Source organism: Manis javanica, chromosome 5, assembly GCF_040802235.1.
Source record: "Manis javanica isolate MJ-LG chromosome 5, MJ_LKY, whole genome shotgun sequence".
NCBI classification, from domain to species: Eukaryota; Metazoa; Chordata; class Mammalia; order Pholidota; family Manidae; genus Manis; species Manis javanica.
In genome coordinates, this window is record NC_133160.1 from 23,942,251 (window position 1) to 23,961,909 (window position 19,659).

At 53.9% G+C, this 19,659-nt stretch overlaps 1 protein-coding gene across 2 annotated transcripts; it reads right to left on the reverse strand.

Moving 5' to 3' along the window:
- Window positions 1-2,300: 2,300 nt before the first annotated feature.
- BPIFB3 (BPI fold containing family B member 3) lies at window positions 2,301-19,400 on the reverse strand. 2 transcript variants are annotated; one of them, XM_017662672.3, is made up of 16 exons: window positions 19,303-19,400; window positions 17,580-17,705; window positions 16,693-16,849; window positions 15,653-15,757; window positions 15,066-15,206; window positions 13,548-13,611; window positions 11,751-11,811; window positions 10,933-11,024; window positions 10,619-10,798; window positions 8,972-9,025; window positions 6,931-7,101; window positions 6,048-6,115; window positions 4,790-4,832; window positions 3,988-4,051; window positions 3,390-3,466; window positions 2,301-2,606 (listed from the first exon to the last, which is right to left on the reverse strand). In XM_017662672.3, exons 2-16 carry the CDS (start codon window positions 17,692-17,694, stop codon window positions 2,571-2,573), a joined length of 1,428 nt encoding a protein of 475 aa, XP_017518161.1. In that variant the 5' UTR covers window positions 17,695-17,705; window positions 19,303-19,400; the 3' UTR covers window positions 2,301-2,570. The 2 variants fall into 2 exon arrangements, 1 of the variants encoding a protein (XP_017518161.1); XR_012131384.1 differs by lacking the exon at window positions 2,301-2,606 and having other exon boundaries at window positions 3,414-3,466; window positions 4,739-4,832.
- Window positions 19,401-19,659: the final 259 nt, after the last annotated feature.

The following is a 19,659-nucleotide window of genomic DNA, read 5'->3' on the forward strand; positions in this document are numbered from 1 at the left end:
CTGCCCCCTCGAGACCTGCTGGGACACACAGGTCATAGCTCTTCCGTGGCATCAAGGTGGATCTGCCCGCATACTCACGCCTGCTCCTTTCCTCACACAGTGCTGCTCATTCCTTTCACCCCCTCCCCCTGACCCTGTCTCTGGGCGTTTGCACATGCAATCTCTGCCATAGAGCACCCTTCTCTGGACTCCACTGGTCAAAATCGTGCAGAAATGCCAGCTGCTCTGGAAAGCTTTCTGTGACAACCCCAACCCCCATCCTTCCTCTGGACCCCCCAGGACCCTCTGCAGCCCATACTGAGATAGTGTAGCTCTGGGCAAACCAGGCCTATGCCCCACTCCTAGCCCAGCACAAGCACAGATGCCAGAGATGCCAGAGTAGCGAATGAATGAATGAATGCTCTTACTCTCCACTGGGTGGGGAGTTCCCTGAGTCCTCCTTGCGTCTTGTCTCCCAGCCCCAGCCGAGGTCCTACCTCCGTTTAATTGACGCCACCTCCTCCCTGCCCCTAGCAGGTCCTTCTGAAAACTCCTCTGGAGTGAGGGGGCATTTATCTCTCCCCCTTAAGGCCTGCCCTCGAGTCAGGCTGAGAATAAACACATTTCCCTGAACTCTGCCAGCAGACGCTTCCTCCATCCTCCCTGGAGGCGGTGGGAGTTCCGAGGGTAGGCATGGCTGGCATTGAGTCCTGTCAAGCTCACTGTCACCACCGGTCCCTGGGCCAGCCCCTCTGGGAGTCAGCTGCCTCATCTGCAGTAGGTGCATTAATGGAACAGGCTTGAGAGCTGGATGTGGGTTTGAATTCTGCTGGCTTTTCTCTCTCACCTCTGTTTCTTTGGTTTTGAGATGGCGACTAGAACAGCTCCCCCTTGAAAAGATGTTGTGACAGTCAAATGACTTGACCGTGTGAAGCACTGAGAATGGGGCCCTGCACACAGCAGGCACTCAGAGGGTGGCATTTTTACCCTCATCATCTCGGGTCACTGCTGGCTCTATGTGGCAGCAGGTCTGAGGAGGCTGTGAGGGGTGCAAGGAGGTGCCTCAGCCCAGCCCTTATCATCTGTGGGGCTGAAAGGGCTCTGAGCAGGGACCCCAAGAGCCCTCATCTGCTCTCCCCACCCCAGACAGTCATTCCTGTGGGGCCTCAGTCTGGCCATCTGAGAAATGGGCGTAACCACACTTTCCAGCCGGGTTTGGAGGATTACATAGGAAACATCCGGAATATGCCAGAGCCTCTTGGAGGCTCAGTAAATAGTAGCCCCCCACCCTGCCCCATAGTTCCCCATTCCCTGGCAATTAATGTGGTATAGATATTTGTCAAACAAATACCATTTTAGATCGAAATACAATGCAAAGAGGGCAATTGTGCCTTCCCCTGCAGGGACCAACATGCACTGCAAACTATAGAGGGCAGCACACACACACGAGGGTGGTCAGTGCCAGTCACACAAGGCTCTGTGCCCATCCTCAGTCCTGAGACCAGCCAAGCCCTGGTGGCCATGAGGCCAGCCTGCCCCCTGGGGCCCCAAGAGGATTAATGTAGCTCTGGCGCCAGGGAGATCACCAGGGCTTAGCATCCGAAAGGCACCTTTGTCTGGAACTGAAGCAACCAGGCCCTGGGAGGTGACTCACCTGAAGGTGACTCAGTCACACAGGGGGCCATGTGAAGGGCTCACGCAGGGGGCTGAGGGACCAGGAAAAAGAACCAGCCCATCCACTCAGCCCTTGTCTCCCTCATGAACCATCACCTGCCTGGGCTGCAAGGGGGCTGCCCTGTGGAGGGGCTCTCTGCATGTCCCGCTTCATCCTCCCACCATAAGGGCAAAGGTCCTGAGGTCTGTCCTGAAGTGTGTTCATGGCCGATGTAAAGATCCCTCCAGGTCAGGACTGGGTCTCACTCATCCTTCCTGGAGCACTGGCTCCTTTTCTCTCTGGAAAACTTCTATTCACCCTTCAAAATTTAGCTCAGACATCACTGCTAAGGAGTGTTCCAAAGTCAGACAGAGACAGACAGAGACTCGCAGACTCAGAGAGACAGAGTGAAAGACAGGGATATTTAGACAATAGAGAGTGGAGAAGGGAGGCGAGGCAAGAGAGACACAAGGAACTTGAGGCAGAGGTGGAGGGAGGCAACACAAGACACTGCCCAGGCCAAGCAGGTCAGTCTGGAACACAAAGCTGTAGTGACTAGATCCCAAGTTCCCTTGCCTCCCAGAAGCCCCTGCCTGGAGCCCAGGAAGACGCACTAGGCAGAAGCCAAGGTGGCCCCTATGTGCCTGGAGAAAAACCAGCCAGGAGATGCTGAGATAGAGGAGTAGTTTATTGGAAGCTCAGGACTTGCCACTGAGGCCCCAAAGCTACATCCGAAGCAGAGTCCTCAGGTTAGCCTTGCAGTCCCCACCCCAGACTGGGGGCAGAGCCTCAGGGCCAGAGCACCTGGCTGGGCCTGGGTGGATAAGGGATACTAATACTGTCACCAACACAGGATAGAGACTGGGAGGGAAATTGAGGCAGACTGGGGAGGTGGACAAGGCTCTGGTAGTCAACAGGGTGGGCTGGCAACTGTCTCTCAGCCACAGCATGGCACGGTCAGCACAACGGCATTCTGCGAGGAGAAGAGTTCTTGGTTAGGCCCTTGGAGTTCTTATGCCCCACACCCCTGCCCTCCTTCCCTGCAGCCATCTCTGTGTTCCCCTGTGCCCTGGGGTTGGCACTGCATCTGGAACACAGCAGGCACTCATTGAATGAATGATGAATGATGAATAAATGACCTCTGATGCGGAAGAGGTCACTGACTTTAGGACTTAAGAAATCCAAGTTCAAGTGCCATGTCTTCTGCTTATTTATGTATGACCTTGGGCCTGAAATTTGACCTCCATCAGCCTTGGTCTTCATTTGAGAAATGGGTACAGAATTCCCTGTTCTGCCCACCTCCCAGAGCTGGTCCCACAGTTGTGCTGGACTGAAAAGGACTGTGAGGTCAGTATTCAGCAAGAAAGTGCCATGATTTGTTAGCCATGCCTGCCCAGGCACAGGATGGGGGATAGACAGACATGTAATTACCATCCCTGAACCAGGGGAACTGTGATTCTGTGTGTGAGTCTGAGACTCCATCCTATAGGCCAGACATGTGTCTGAATTCAACAGGAAAGAACTCTGTGACCGATTGATAATGTCTGTCATGGGCAAGTAATACAGAGGTGGGAGCACATATGTCATATTCTTGCCATTCCTAAGTTAAGTGATTTGTAGTTCCTTGAGCAACTTAGAAAATGGTATAAGGGAGGACCAAATGATGAGGCAGAGCATTCCCCTAATAAGTTTGAAGCAGGGCTCTCCAGGAACAAGCTTAAGGCCCATCTAGGCCACACCTACAAAGGAAACTCACCTCTATGATCTCCAGGACTGCATTGGCAAAATTGACATTGAGAACCTTAGGCAGGGGAATTCCAACTTCCAGATCCACTGTGAGGAGGGAATGATTAAAAGCAAAGATATTTGGGGGGAGGGTGGGACCTGCTGATCCTAATCTACCACTTTCCTTGAGCCAGTCATTTCTCTTCTTGGGAATTTAGTTTCCCTTTTTGGCCAACTCCTACTCATCCTACTAAACCCAAATGAAAATGCTGCTCTTCTGTATTATTATCAGTAGCTCCCCTCAGGTTCTGTTAGTGTGAGGTTCTGTCAGTCCCTAGCATACTCTGTGTCATCTATATTCTAATCATTTGTTTATATGACTATTTCCTTCTGGGTTGTGAGCTTGAGGACAGGACCCAGGCCAGAAAGCTCTCAAGGCCCAGAGTCTGGTGTGATGTAGGTACCAGTCAATCTTGTTTGAATGGAAACAGTTTCTGCATCTTAGAAATGAGGTTAACCCTTCTCCAGCCTTAGTGTCTCCATCAGAAAAATGGGGAGAGGCGACAGATTCAACAGTCCCAAGTTCAGATGCTTCGTATGTCCAAGAAGACAGCAAAGGCCACCCATACCATTGAGCTTCGGCACATATGCCACCCGGACCACGTCACTGAGCCATTCTTCCAAACGGGATGCCTGCAACAGAGCACAGGGAGGACAGGGAGGTGTGGCTTCACAGGGAGCAGCACAGCCCTTGCCACAGAGGGGATCCTGCTGCCCCTCCGACACCTGAGCACACAGCTCCTGGTGGGCACAGGCCTGTCCACAGTGACCCCAGTGGGGACTCTGTGACTTAGGCTAGGCTGGCTTCCCCAGGGCCCCCTGAGCTTGGAAGAGCTGCCTTCCTAGAGGAAGGATCTGTGGGGCCTAGACGGAGGCAGTGTCTGAGAAAGGAAAACATGCCCAGCTCCAGCAGAATTCTGTGGGGTCTGATCTTAGGTTCCTATCACTTTAGGAACCCTTAAAGTGTTCTAGACCCTGAAACCACTATGAGAGTCCAGAACCTCGATACTCTGGAGAAGGAGGAAATGAAGGGCTCTGCGGGGCTCTGAAATGCTAGAACTTTCTGAGTTCAGGAACCTTATAACTTGTGTGAAGTTCCAGCATTTTGAACAACTGTGAGATTCTAGACATTTACAACATTGTGAGGTTCCAAGACTTTGGAATAGCAAGGGATTCACTTTCCTAAGATGGTGATTACACACACACACACACACACACACACACACACGCACACCCACCCTGAGGTGTGCCCACTCTGGCTTGTTGGAGCAGAGCCCAGATGGAGGCCAGTTCAGTCATATGGCTCCTGATTCAACTTGCCTTTTTTCCACCCCTACCACCTCCATGCTGCTCACGTTCTCAGGAACTTACATCAAAGGTGTGGGCCAAGGAGGAGGCCAGCTTGACACTGAGCCTGGTGGAGAGAAGAGAAGTGTCAAGGGGCCCGGGCATCTGCCACACCACCTACCGATCGGTGCTCTGCCCACCGAGCCCTCGCCTGCCCCACCCTTAGCTCTCCAGGATCAGGAAACAGGGTTATAGGCCCAACTCTGTTCTATCCAGCCTTGACTCAGAGACTCTGTTTTCACACCTGTAAAATGGACCAGGAGGGATCTAACCTCCTTCTGAGATATCATGACTACCACCTCCGACTCCATAGCCCTGGGGCCTGGTCTGACTCCCAGTTGTTGCCCCTGGGCAAGTGGCTGAGCCCCTCTGAGGAGATGCCCTCCCACAGACCAAGCACTGGACACAGGGTGCCCTGCATCCAGCAGGTGGTCACTAAAGGCAGCAATCCACTGAGGGACCAGAGCTGGCCCAAATGCAGGGCCAGGGCCAGAGCCTGGATACACATCTCTGTCTCCTGAAGGGCTGGGCCATGAGCTGCCCCCAGGGAGGTGGGGTGAACCCGGGCAGCAGGTGAGGTTATAAATGGGGCAGCAGGGTGGGGGTGGGGGTTGTAGAGGGACAGTAGTAGCCTGAGGGGCCTGTGGGGGACATTAAAGTGGAGACAGGTGGGCACTGGGTGTTTACAGGTCACTATAGGCAGATCCCAGAGATCCCTGGGAAAGCCCCCATATGCAGGGGAGGAACAGGCAGGCCCCAGGACCCAGGCCATGGTGAGAGCGCTGGGCCTGGGGAGTGGAGGCCCAGACTGCAAACCTACATCTGGGAACAGCCATCAGTGTGAGCCTGGGCTTTGCAAACTGTAAAACACCTGCACGTGTAAAGGATGGTCATCAACATTGTCATCTCAGTATTATGATTATCAAGAGGCCTGGTTACCACAGTCGTGGGAGGTTAGGGAAATAACTAGTCCACATGAAGAACAAAACATTTAAGGACAATTATAGCTGAGTTTAGCCTCTGGGCTGATAACTTGGGAGTCTGGATTCCATATCCCGGGGCCAGGTTTTGAGCAGGTGCAGTGGAAGGATCCTGCTCTGGATCCTACTTCCCTGAACCCCAGTTGTCTCATCTATAAAATGAGTGAATGCAATCCCCTCCCTGGGGTACTGGAGGCAAGAAAGATGTTGGGAAAACAGCTGCCACTTAGTTGATGCTCAATAAATAGGAAGTGGTTCCAGTTGGTCCCTAATTCCTGTTCCTAAATAGGATCCCACATTACCGTTCCAGGGACAGGGAGAGGTGCAGCTTGGTGGCTGAGGGAGCCAGCTGGGCATTTAAAGTCATGACCTGCATGGAAAAGGCGAGCAGAGTTACCCCTGGAGCTGACAGGTCCGCCTTGGCCGGCAGATGGATTCCCACCATCCGTGTGCCCCACTAACCCCTACTGCTTGGGTCTGTGCTGGAAGTAACTTGGTCTGGTGTTCAGGAGCCAGAGGATGAAGGTGACTGTGCTGTGTTAGAGGGAGCTCTGGGGCTTCAGGAGCTTGGAGAGACCTTCAGTCCTGCCTGTCATGGGGCGAGGGAAGGTGCACCCAGTGAGGTGTCACTTGAGCTGAATTTTGGAAGGGGAGCAGTTAGCCAGGGGAGACAGCACAGCAGGTGGTGGGCCCTGCACAAACAAGGCAGGGAGGTGGAACCTGGAAGCCCTGAGTGACTGAGGCAGGAGGGCATCGAATGCCAGGCTCAGGGGCTTGGCCATGGGCCGCCAGAGCAGAGGGTGAGCAGGGGAGGGACATGCCTGTACCCAGATGTGTGTTTGGGAAAACCAGTGGAGGAGGGGTGGAGGGGAGCAGACTGGAGGTGAGGGTCCAGGAGGAAGCTGGAGGGTCACCCAAGAGATATCTAAGCACAGAGGCTGGGGAGGTGGGGAGTCTTTCCTGAGTTCCTGAGGAAGCACTGGGCCTGGTCAGAAGTGTGATGAGAGGACAGGCAGGAGCCTGAGTGGGCACTCAGGTCTCAGCTCGGATGGTGAAAACGAGGGAGGGGATTGTGTCACGTGGGCCCCCACCCTGAAATCAGGGGGAAGGCACCCTCCAGCAGCCTGGTGGAGGGCAGCCCCGCTCAGAACCCCAGTGCTGGACTCCCAGCTCTTGGTCACTCACCCCGTTCAGCTCAAAGAGGGGTTCAGGGGTCCTTTTAGGGAGGTAGGACAGCACGTGGATGTTAGCTGGGATGGAGACTGTAGCCTTCTTGCTCTGGAGCGTGACCACCGGGGCTCCCTTCACTTGCAGTGAGAGTAGGAGCTTCTGGCCTGGGGGCAACTTCCCCAGCGCCTGGAAAGGTGGGGGCACAGAGGGAGACATGAGGGCAGCTTGATGCTCCACTAAAAGAATCAGTCAGCCAGCCGACAAACATAAGTAGAGTACCTAACGGGCACTGGGCACCAGACAGGCCCCCCCGAGAGGCTGACAGGTGGGGAGAGATCAACCCCTAGAACTGAACCAGACTCTGTCTCACTTAGAGTCAAAATCCCCTGAGGGCCACATGCCCTACATGATCCGTCCTCTGCCCTCCTCTCCTATTCACCTCCCACCACTGCTCCCCGCCCACTCCTCTCCAGACTCATTGGACACTTTGCTGTTCCTCCAACCAGCCAGGCATGCTCCTACCTCAGGGCCTTTACACTTGCTGTTCCCGCTGCCTGGAAATGTCTTCTCCAGATACCTGCATTTTTTCCCTCCCTCACCTCCTTCTGCCTTCAGCTCAAATGCCACCTCTTCAGCAAGGCCTTTGCTGAGTACCCTGTTTAAGAACACTACCCCCGGGCTCCTAGTCTGCTGCTGGGGCTCCATTCTTTCTGCTGTCTGGCACTGTGTACAGTCTAAGTGTGCATTTGTTCAATGTCAATGTCACCCAGAAGGGCAGCTCCTGGAGCACAGAGGCTTTTGTTTACTTTTCACCTTTTGCCCCTCTGCATGCCTAGCACCAAGCACAGAGCCTGGTCCATAGTAGGTTCTCAGTGAGTATTAGTTGATTGAATCACACTATCAGGAAATGTTAAGTCTCATAGTCATGACATCATGGAATTATCTAAGTGGGGGAAGCCAGAGAGTCACAGGAACTTAGCATCACTTGAATGCTGGAATCTGGGGACCAATTCCTCAAGCCCAGACTCTCAGAATTGCAGGGTCATAAAGACAGGGAATCACCAGATTCCACCTTCATGGATCTACAGATTCTGAAGCCATGGAACCAGACTCAGAGCAGAGGCCATGGGGCTCTGACTACTAGAACAGAGGCTTCATCCTCCGGAGGCAGAGACAGGTCCCACCTCAGAGCTGGAGGGACAGGCTGGCTGGTGGACCCCTGAGTCCCTGCTCTCCCACCTTACCTTCCCCAAGCCCCGCTCTACCTTCTTATGACTCCTGCCCTCAGGAGGTTCTTCTGAACGTCTAGCCCCACTCTATCCCTTGCCTAAGACTCCTATGCCCTTCAGTCAAGGGCTCCAAGAAGCAGAGGCCCCAGCCACACCCAAGAGGGCTGATAGGAATCCCTACCTTCAAGGATTCAGAGTTTGTCCTCTGTGCCTCCAAACTCAGCTGACTCCTCCACCCTCTCTGGGGGAAACCCAGACCTTCTGGGCCTCATTCTAACATCTATCAGAATCTGCTGTTATATAAGGACCTTGTAGTAATCATTTCAACTTTGGTATGAATTCAAATTCTCCCAGCTGGAAAGTAGCTGGTCCAGCCCCAGTTGAATGGACAGCAAAGCTGAGGCCAGAATCTGCAGTCATGTACTGATTGATGCCCACTAGTAAAACTTCCCTGAACCTTCCCTTTCTCTTCCCTCCCCAAGGCCAGTGCCCTGGACCATCTCTCTGGGGGCAGAGAGGACCAAGACCCATGTGAAGGCAGGCAGTTGGAGGGAGGGTGCTTAGTAACCTGGAAAGACCCTCCTGTCCCTTGCATGGCATAGGGACAAGGACCAATTTCCAGTTGACTTCTGGGGCAGTTAGCCTTGGCCCTTTCCTCTCTAAGAAAAATCTGCTATTAGGAAAGAATAAGGTATCAGTCATTCACACTTTAGTGTGAAGCTGGACTCAACATTCGGATAACTGTATTGACAAAGATTCCAGAGTCCAGTCTGACTCATCAGGAAAGAGCTACAGGGATCAAAGCCAGGGAGAGGGTCATCACGCACCTCAGGGACCAAAGCTGCCAGGTCTGTAGTTGTCAGTGGGACACTGCTGGGAACCTAGAGCCGAGACCAAATGCAATGTGGGGTGAACAGACACAGGTCAGGGATCCCTCAGCACACAAAGTAGCCCCACCTCATCCCACCACCACCAATTACATAACACATTTCTACAGAGACTCACATTCCTTATATTTGTTAAAGGTGAGCACATACTACATGCCAGGCACATGGGAAGGGTTTTGTGTACCTTCACTCATTTCACCTTTACAACAGCTTGAAGAGGTGGGTGCTGTGATTACTTCCATTCTATAGATGGGAAACCTGCAGCTCCTGCTGGTGAGTCACAACACAGGATGTGACCTGGGCAGGCTAATTCCAGCATTTTAAAACTATCTGCCAGAGCTCAAAATCTGAAGGCCCAGATATCTGATGCTAGACATTTCTGCCTTTTACCCAAATAGTCTTTTAAAACATTGTGAATTTGTTTCCAGTATTTACAAGTCAGGAAATTTCATATAAACTTCGTTATAAAATTGCATAAAAAACTGGAATATCTGGTCACACTGGGCCTTTACCCTATCTCATTGGGGGTGCTGAGTGACAGCTGCCAGCGAAGTGGTTCCATAGTTCATTACAGTTCCACCAGGCCAGCTCCTCCTGCTCTGCTAGTCAATAATGGCCCAGTTCCCATGGACCCTGATGTCTGAGAGACCTAACTATACAAGTCCACTTCTCACATGGGATAAAGAGACACACTCTCTCCTGGTCAGCAGATTCCCAGACACTCACTCAGCACACAGCTATCACCCCACAGAGGTGGACAGCACCAGGACTGGCCTCTGAGTCTCCTTTCTCTTGCCATATACTCATACACAACACACACAATCCACAATCCCAGACACACACATTCTCACACTTAGAGCCTCTGCCTGACTATGACTACTCCCTCCCTCCAGCTAGGACATACCTGCCTCCCAGCTCAGGCCCTGTTCTAACCACCCACAGGCTTTCAGAGTGCTCTCTGGACCCACCTGCAGGAAGTGAGTGATCAGCCCCTGCTCCCTAGGGCCTGAGCTGCAGGTGAGGGGCCCAGGTGACTCAGAGCTCACTGACTTTGGAGAGGGCTAAGACCAAGAAAATGCCTCTGAGGCTTTCCAGACATCTGCAAGGGTGTAAGAGGGCCAGGATGGAAGAGACGATTCTCAGAAGCTTCAGAACAAATGCCCAAGTGACCTTTGTATAGTCCACCCCTAGTTTTCTTCTCTCCCAACTCAAATCTGGTCTTGAGAAAGCAATGGAAATGTTAGCCATTCACATTTTAGTATAAAATTAGCTTCTGACTAGAAGGGCTCATCTGGTGCAGGGATAGAAAGTTGGCTACATTTCATAAGCCAGTCCTGACCAATTGAAAGTAACTTCCTGGAGTTCTACATTGAGATGGATTCAGGGGTCCCATTCAGATGTAGCCAAGTAGACGGCCATCATCAATTAGCAATGTCTGCCACAAGAAAGAGTGGTCATGCACATGCTATCAACTTGTCTGGCCCTCTCTGTTTATAGAGAAGAGGTCCCATCAGTGCTGATGGGTGATGTGACTGGGCCATCACCAGCATTGCCAAGCCACACCGGGGCAGGTGTTGCTGTACTCACCTGCTCAGGGGTGATGTCTATGTCGAGGGCACCATTGGTCTGCAGGAGCCCAAACACAGTGTTGAAGAGGTACAGAGGCACAGTCACCTGGGATGTGTGGTCCTCCTTAGGAGGCACCTTGATGGGTTTGGGGGGCTTGGGGAAGTCGATGATGTCACCAGCTACGCTCTTCACGATGGGCTGCAGGGACAGGAGAAAGGGCATGGGAGTGTCAGGGCTGCTCATCCACTTGGCTTTGACCCACTATCCTCACCCAGCCTCTACCAACACCCCATCCCATCCCCAGTGTGGGCAGGGCCTCAGCGGGCACTCACATTGATGTCCAGCTCTATGTACTGATTAGAGATGAGAGGCAATGTTGCCAGTGAGAATTCCACAGACCCCAGAGCCCCAAGTGGCACTAGGCCTACATGGAGAAGGAAGGAGGGAGAACGACTTGTGAGCCCAGCCCCCAAGGATAACAGACCCTACTTTGATTATCGAGTGCCTAGCACTCTACTAGGTATTCACTTGAGCACTACTCTCATCCCCATTTTACAGATAAGGAAACTGAGGCTCAGACAGAGGAAGTCACCAGCCCAAGCCTACCCAAGCTGCAGGGTGGCAAAGCCAGGATTCTTGTTTTCCAGACCTAGTGCCATTAACCATTGCTGTCCTGCCTCACACAGCCCCACACATCTGCCCTAAGTTTTCTATCTTTATTTTGCTTATGCCTTTTCATATTTTTCAAAGCCCTTTTGTGAACACAGGAGGCATCTGTGTCTCCATAAGGCTCAGAGAGACTGGAGGCCACTGTGCCTGTGGGGCCTTGGGTTCCGTAATGAAGCTCTGGCCTCAGTCATCACGTCTGTCTGCTTTGTGTTTCTGGTAGGGCCAGACACACCACAGGAGCTCAGTAAGCAGCCCAGAGCCCCCAGCAGATGGAGGCCTGGATGGCTCCGTGGCTCTGAGCCCTGCTGAATGGGCCCCAGCCCAGAATTCCACCATTGCGCTTCCTTGTCCGTCTGAGCAGGAAGTGAAAGGTCCCAGAATTCTGCCCCTTCCTAATTCCCCTGGTACCCCCGCTCATTGGTGTAATGGGAGGGAGGGGTAGGAGGAGGGGCAAAGAGGAGGGGGTTGGACCCCAACTCACTCAGCACAGTCCCCAGGAGCTCGTTCACCACGCCCAGTACACTCTCCACCACGGGGCACAGCTGGGTTGAGGAGACAGGTGTTAGGAAAATGAGAGCGGGCCCCAGCATGGTGCAGGCGACAGCTGTGTTTTCTTTAAATGATTGGCTATGTGGCCCCAAGGACCAAGGCAAGGCAGAATGTGCAGACAGACCTAGGGTGAGGCTTTGCGGGGGTATGGGGTGGGAGGCGCACAAACAAGGGCAAGGGAGGGGCTGAAGCCCAAAGAGTTGGAGGGCCTAGCGGTGGCCCAGAGGGCCAGTTACATGGGCTTCCTCAGTCAGCCTTGAAGGATGCTGGGGAAATGGGGGAGATACATGTCAGAGGTCGGGTGGACAGGGCCTCCCTTGAGAAGACAAAGGCAGCTGCTCCCTCCGAGGTCTCAGGCTCCTCCTGTCAGCCAGGGGGGCGCTAGGAGCCCTGGAATGCAGACCCCAAGGAGGGGCCTCCTCTCCACTGGGAGGGTCAGAATGTAACACTGCGTGTGTACTGGGCCCCTGCGCTGTGAGAACAGGAGCAAGGGGTTCGTTCAGCTTCCAGAATCCAGAGTCTGGGGCCACGGAATCTGAGTCCCACAGCCCGCCAGAGCAGGACCCTCACACGTGACCCAGTCTGGCCCCTTCCAGAGCTGGAGCCAGAGAAGAAGGGCAACCTGCCCAAGGTCACAGCTATCCTCAGAGAGCCAGGAGGAAGCTGTCTTTTCACTCAAATGTGGGGCCCCAAACTCCAGAGCTTCCGGGGTCAGATGTGTCACAGAAATGACAGACCAGAGGGACTGCGGTGGGCAAGGGCAGCACCTCCTTGGCGCCAGCCAGGTGTGACCTGCAGGAAGGAGGTGCCGAGCGGCCGGGTTGGCTGGTTGCACAAGAGAAGCCAGAAATCGGATTGTTAAGAGAAATCTCCGATCGCTAATGCTAGTAATTAATGCTTATTTTTAAAACCTCTTGGAGTCACGCAAAACCTGTCTTGCAGCCAATTTTCCTGAAGACCCCAGTTAGAGACCTCGATTTAAATGGACTCACCATACCCCCTTGTTGAAACCCACCTGGGATAAACCTCAGCTGGGGTATTGCTGCTGAGAGGGCACCCCTCCCTGAGTTTTTCTGCTTGGCTTGTTCAAGCCCAGGGCAGTTTTGCCAACCCCAGGCCCCAAAGCCCTTGCTACCTCCACAGGTTTCTTCACTACCCATTACTAGCTATGTGACCCCAGCAAGCCCTGCCTTATGCGAGGGGGCTTTGGCCAGACCAACTTATCTCAAGTGTGGTCCATGCCCCCTGGTGGAAGCCACTGGTGGGCCATGAACAAGCATTCTTGTCCATGTGTTCAACTTATAATGTATTCACATATATATGTGTGATTTTCTGGACATGATTGCCAAGCACAGGGCTCAGTTTAAAGTCACAGAATGACCCAATTTTAATTTAAAATGACTTTAAGGAAAGATATAGTCAAAAGTAAAGCAGGCAGTAAAGAAAAGGAACAGATAAGTAAGTAACTGGGATTTGAGAGCAGGGGACTCAGGTCACCTGGAGCTATAAACTCAGGATTGGGAGGCCTGGGATGGATTATGCCAGCCCACCTCCAGACTCACAGGCAGCACCAGGGAGGCCGGTAGGCATGCCAGGATGGGATTACCCAGTGGGCATGGAAGGCAGGAACAGCCTAATCCTGACTGGAGCCCAGGTTTACTCAAAACTGGGGGAGGAGAGGTACAGCTGAGGGGGTGGGGCATGCCTGGCCCATGGTCCCCACACTCACCAGTCCCGGTAGCACCTTGAGGAGTGTCTGTTCCACGACCCCAAAGAGCGGTGCGGGCAGCAGCCTGGGCAGAGTGAGAAGCATGGGGGTGTGGCCACCACCCGGGGGAGGGGGGGCGCAGAATCGACCCAGGGGACAGGGCAGGCTTGGTTGGCACTGGGGGCTCTGGATAGCTCCTGTCTCCTCTCTTGGTGGGGTTGGCTGCAACTTGGGGGACCTGGCTTTAAACCTTGGCTCTGTGTCTCCACTGGAGCCAGGGAATGATTTCACTTTCCCCATCTGTACAGTGCCTGCCTTCTAGAATTGTTGCTGACAAGATTAAATGGGAGTGCGTTCATGACTGGTATATGGTCTGTGCTCGATATATGTCTTTTCCCTTTGTCCCCTCCAACATTTGAGATATTTGGGCCTAGAACAGCACCTGGCTTAGAGGAAGTATTTGATAATATTTGCCAAATGAATGAATGAATGCATGAGAGGGTGGCCTAAGGATGAGAAGTGCATGTAGCTGGGCTCAGGTCCGTTTGGAGACTAGGGAGGTACAGAGCGGGGAGGGAATCACAGAACACGGACACCAACACCATCCAGGGCTCCACTCCCTCCAAGGCCCCCTCTAGACCAAAGGAGCAAGATGGAGCCCCTGGAATTTAAGGAACACAAGACCCCACCTGGGGTCCTTATTAAGGCCCTTCTAGAGACAGGAGCAGCCCTAGTTCACCCTGGTCCTGGGAGGTAACAGAGAGCTGTCTGATTACCCGTCACCACTCAGGACTACCCATCAAAAATGGGGTGGGAGTGCGGGATCTACCTGGAATACATTAATTAACAGGGAAGAGGACAAGTGTGAGGCACAGGTGGGTGGATGCAAGGCAATGGAGAAAAGCCATGGATATGCGTCCAGAGACCAGACCATCTCCACCAGGCCTCAGTCTGTTGGTATGACCCTGGGCAAGTCCTTTGCCCTCTTTGGGCCTCGGTTGTCCCATGAGTGAATTCCACACAAGTGTAAGGGATAGCCACTGAGTCCTGAGCATTTTGGGGAAGAGAAAGATATAAAGGTTCCAGAGCCTTCTTTATCACTGAAGTTAGGTCCTTCTTATACATTTGGGGACATTGGGGCCTAGATTAGGAGGGGGTCCTCTGGGGTCACATAGCAAGTCAGAGTCAGAGCTGGGTCTCTGATGTGCTAGAGCAGGGCCTGAGATGCCCAGAGAGTGTGGGCCCACAGAGACCTGCTCTATTTGGAACAGGGAATAGCAGGACCGGGAAGGAAGGGTGGCCAGCAGCCGTCCAGGACTGAGGAGTGCAAGCTGCGGGCTGGGCCAGAGTCCCCGTTCTGGTTCTCGGTGAGCCTCAGTCTGCCGACTGAACCCGCGGGAGGCTGGATGAGTTCAGGCCCCGCCCAGCCCGCGGGGGCCGCTCCCGCAGCCCCAAGGGATGCTCAGGGCTTGCACCTGTGATGAGCACGCGCAGGTCACGCGCAGGTCTCGTCCGGGCAGCTGGAGCCTGTGCACTCACCCCGAGAGCAGGCTGATGTGGCCCAGGAGCGTGCTGCAGCTCTTGAGGAGGAGGATGGGTGTGCCCCGCGAGCTCACGCCCAGCGCCACGCGCGACGACACGTTTACCTCGACAGCCAGCTGCAGGAGGCCCCCCACAGGGCTGCGGGACGGGATGCTGGGGGCGTGGCCAGACTGCAGGCCCCACCCGCCTGGGCCACGCCCACCCTAGAGCTGAGTGGGCCCGGACCAGGGGCGGGTGGGGTGGCCCTAAGAGTGGCCCACCCCTACTCGCCTTCCTTTCCCCTCCTCCCTGCCTCCCCACACCCTCTTCCCCTACCCCTTCCAGTGAGCCCCAGGCAATAGCGTCTCCTGGGAGAGTGAGATGGAGTCTCTGGGGATCAGTGGGTTGGAGGTCCCTGGGGAGGGGTTGTGGGGTGAGGTCTAGGAAGGAAACAGTAGGGTGAGAGTCCCTTGGAGAAGTAGGGTGAGAGGAAATGGGGGGGGCAGTGAGTCAGGGCTAAGGGGACAACAGAGTAGGGGCCCCCAGTGGACAGTGCGGTGGGCTGGGGAGCAGTAGGGCAGATGTTCCCAGGGGGGCACACTCACCCGGAGCCGTGCAGGCCCACCTTGGTGTACAGGCTCAGTTGCACCCCCACACCAGGCAGCAGCTTCAGCGACACCTTTGGAAGTGTGAGTTCCTCAATCTTTAGCCTGGGATGGGAGTCAAGACAGGATTGCTCACTCCCAGACACTCTTCAGTTTCTGTCCCCTTTGCCTGAACCATCTCAGACCAGGCAGCACCCAGAGCCTGTTTTCTGTACCCCATCCCAGCTCTAAGCCGTAAAACGAACTATAAGCCCATTTATGTCACTTCTCTGGATCTCAGTATCTTCATCTGTTAAGTGGGGCAATTGGCCGATCCCTTTGCTGCCCAGGGCCTCAATCTTGTCACCTGTTAAGCATGTAAGATTTAATAACTGTTGATAACAGTCCCACTTCTGGATTTCCTGGGATAATTCATTTATAATGCTTGACACAGTAAAGGTGGTCCATTAAGTTATGACTATGGGCAATTAGGTGATTTCATTTATTAATTCATTCAAAAAAATTTCTGAGCATTCTATTATGTGTCAAGCACTATTGATGATACTGCAGATGTGGCAGTGAACAAGCCAGATAAAAGTCCTACCCCTCCTGGGGTTTATAATCTAGCGGGGGAGACAAGATACAAACCACTAAAACATAGGCTGGGCAGTGATACAGCCCCTGGAGAACCTGAAGATAGGGAAGGGGAGAAGGAGGGGCTGGTTAGGGCAGGGCTCTTTGGAGCAGACCCCTGAAGGAGATGAGGGAGGCAGCCATGCAGATACCTGAATTAGCCCAGAGCCACTAAGCAACCTGTCCAGTGAGGTGCGCAGTGAGTAACTGGAACTGACCCAAGAGCGAGAACCCTCCATCCCAGGGGCCTGCTGCCCTTCCTGTCTTTCCTGACACACAGCAGACTTGTTATGTTCTGACTCAGGTCCGGAGACTCCCTTTTCAGGATTCCCTACATCACCCTCTGTAACTTGAAGCAAATAAACACCAGCCTTGCTGTAGAACACACCGGAAATGGGCAGTTGAGAGGCCACACTGTGGGGACTCACCCAGAGACCCCCTCCACAACGCCAAAAATCCCTCCATAGCTTAGCAGACCGCCTCCTCCGAGCAGCCCTTTAGAGCCTAGGAGGCCCTGGTTCACGGATGTGACCGTCCCCAGCACATTCTGTAGAACAGGTCCCCCAACCAGCGAGTTCTGGATGGCTGCAGAGAAGCAGGGAGGAGGAAGGTTCATTTTACATGGGGAGTCTAGGGCCCAGAGAGGGGCAGAGACTTGCCCAAATCACAGAGCAAATCAGGTTTGGGGCCAATAGTATGACCAGGACTCCTGACCCTGGGCCACCCTCTAGCACTGAAAGTGAGGGCGGAGGCAAAGAAGGGAGGCATGCAGCCACCGGGGCTTGATCCAGATGGAGAAGGCAAGCCCTGCTCTTCCTGGGTGCCCCTGGTCTGGCTCTGTGAGGACTGTGAGAGGGACAAGACAGAAGGGACCACCTCGTGGAGGATGAGACGAGCTGGGGTGGACACCGGAAGCATTTCCCATTCACAGCTGCCCTACTCTATCTCTGAGACTGTCATGCTGGGCAGTTGGGCCCCAGAACACCAAATGCCCAGCAGAGTTCCCCACCCCGCCAGCAATGTGGGATAGGGACAGTGGCCAAGCCAGCCTCCCCTCAACCTCAACCCCACCTGTCCTCATCCCTGAGGCCTCAGCCCACATTGCCCAGCCCACCTCTCAGAGGAAAGAGAACTGACCACTCATGGGAGGCTGCAAGCAAACCTTTAGCTGCTCAGGGTCTCTAAGCTATTGAAAATCTCAACATGTTCTTATCTCTTCCTTAAAGCAGAGGCTCTAAGCATACCCAGGGATCTTTTGCATTGGACCCAGTGCAGTGCAGCTGGACCCCTCATAGATCGCCCACCTCAGGCTCACCTTTGCCAAGTTCACCCTTGTCAATCCGAGCGAGCGTGCCCACAGTCTCAAGCAGCCCCTGGCATGGAGTCAACAGACCCCAGAGAAGAAGCAGGGACCAGATGCCCAACATCATCAGAGGCACACCTATCAGGGGCAGGAGAAAGAACTCTGAGGTACAGTGCATGTCCAAGCCTCTACCCTCCCCGTGCCCATCACCAGCCTGGGGCCCTCCCATTCACCTGGCATGGCTCAAGTGCAGCTTCACTCCAAGGAAAACCCTCTCCATCCAAATGCAAGCCACAGCTAACACATGCACAGCCCGGTGCAGTTCCCATCATCACCTGGAGAGTGCCTCTACAGTCTCCAGGGCAACTTCCGTTGGCTCTCATTTTACAGATAGGACAACTGAGGTCCCCCAAGGGGAAGGGACTTGGTGGAGAGGCCCCAGAGCTAATCAGTGACAGCCAGAATTGAAGCCTGAGTCTATCTGACTTGAAAGTCTTGATCCTCTGCTACCCTGGTGAGCCCTGGCTGGTCTCTGGAGAGAGAGCTATGGAGGGGCCTCCCTCCCTTCCCGATGGCAGGTTGGGAGCTTTGTTTCCTGGGTCTGCTTTCACATGAGGCCGTTTCAGAAGGTATAGCTGGTTGGGGACACCCAGCGCTCAGACTAAATGTGTCCCATTTCTCTTCCTCCCCCACCTCCATTCAGAATGATGTTGAAAGGAATGAGATGGAAGGTGAGAGCATGGTTCACTTACTAGTTTCATAGAATGGGATGCTTTATGGAGTTCCATGTCTGTCAACCCAATCATATACCCCTAACTCCTCATGTAACCCCTGCTTACATCCTACTCCCCACTGCCCTCGAGTTAGAAGCCAGGCTCTTTGCCATCACCCACTAGGTTGCTGCCTGTCTCTTTGACCCCCTTGATCTTAAACACACCAAGCCCCTTCCCACCTCCAGGCCTTTGCACATGCTGCTCCTTCTGTTAGGAAGGCTCTTCCCCTGGTTCTTTGCTTGACTGACCACATCCTTCAGGTTCTGAATAAATGTCACTAGCTTAGAAAGGCTGTCTAAATAAGCTAGACTGCCACTAAATACCACCAAAACATGTATTTGAAGGTGCCATCCCAATTTGCAATTGTGCATTGTGCTGTGTCCTTGTTTGTCATCTCAGTAAGCTTCACAGGGCAGGGACTGTTTAAGGGCCTCTATGCACGTCTGTGTGCTGGAAGGAATGCCTGCTGAGAGGCCAGGGCCGTGGAAATCCAGCCCCACTTCACTTGCCAACCATTTACCCTGGTGTTGGCTGTGTTTGCCCTGAGAAGGCACCTCTTCCTCATTTGCACACGGTATGGATGGGCGCCATATGACCCACTAGCAGTCTCAGCAGTGTCTCTCTTCTTTTTCCAAGATTCTTCCCAGCATAGCTCCCTGTAACCTTGGAGTCTCTCACAGAAGGAAATATTTCCCCAGTGGGAAACCAGTCTGTTTCTGTGGCTTAGAGAAAAATGGGCACCCCTAGAGGCCTGTTCTAGCCTCAGCCCACCCATCCCTGCCTTTGTCCCTCTCTGAGCCCCCGTTTTCCCATCTGTAAAGTGGACTTTGTCTCCCATCACCCTCCAGGTAACCCCAGCGCCCTCCTAGGGTGAAATCTTTCAGTGCCCGTTATTCAGATGGGACAGCAGGATGATAGCGGGTCAGTGGTTGGGGATGTGAATAAGGCCAGGGTTGCCTTACCCGCTCCTGTAGCTGCACGAGGGGTGGGTGGAGGTTCCCAGCCTCCTGTCCGCTCCTCCACTCTCTCAGGCCTGGGGGCAGCCCTTATATACCCACAACAGCTCTGGGTACACAAAGGGGGCACGGTCGCCAGAAACCCGTCAATGTGTCATGTCAGGAGCAAACTGCGGTTTTCCCTGCAGGCATAGGCTAAGCCTTCCTTCTTGGGGGAGAGTGAAGGGGGGCTGGGGTTGGTGCTCAGGGGCAGGAGTGAAGGAACCAGGGCTGCAGAGGCAGCACCTCCCACCAGAGCTGGGTGAGGGGGGGGGCATTCAGCCCACCTATGGGGTCTCCCTCCAGAGTTCCCCAGGGCCCATC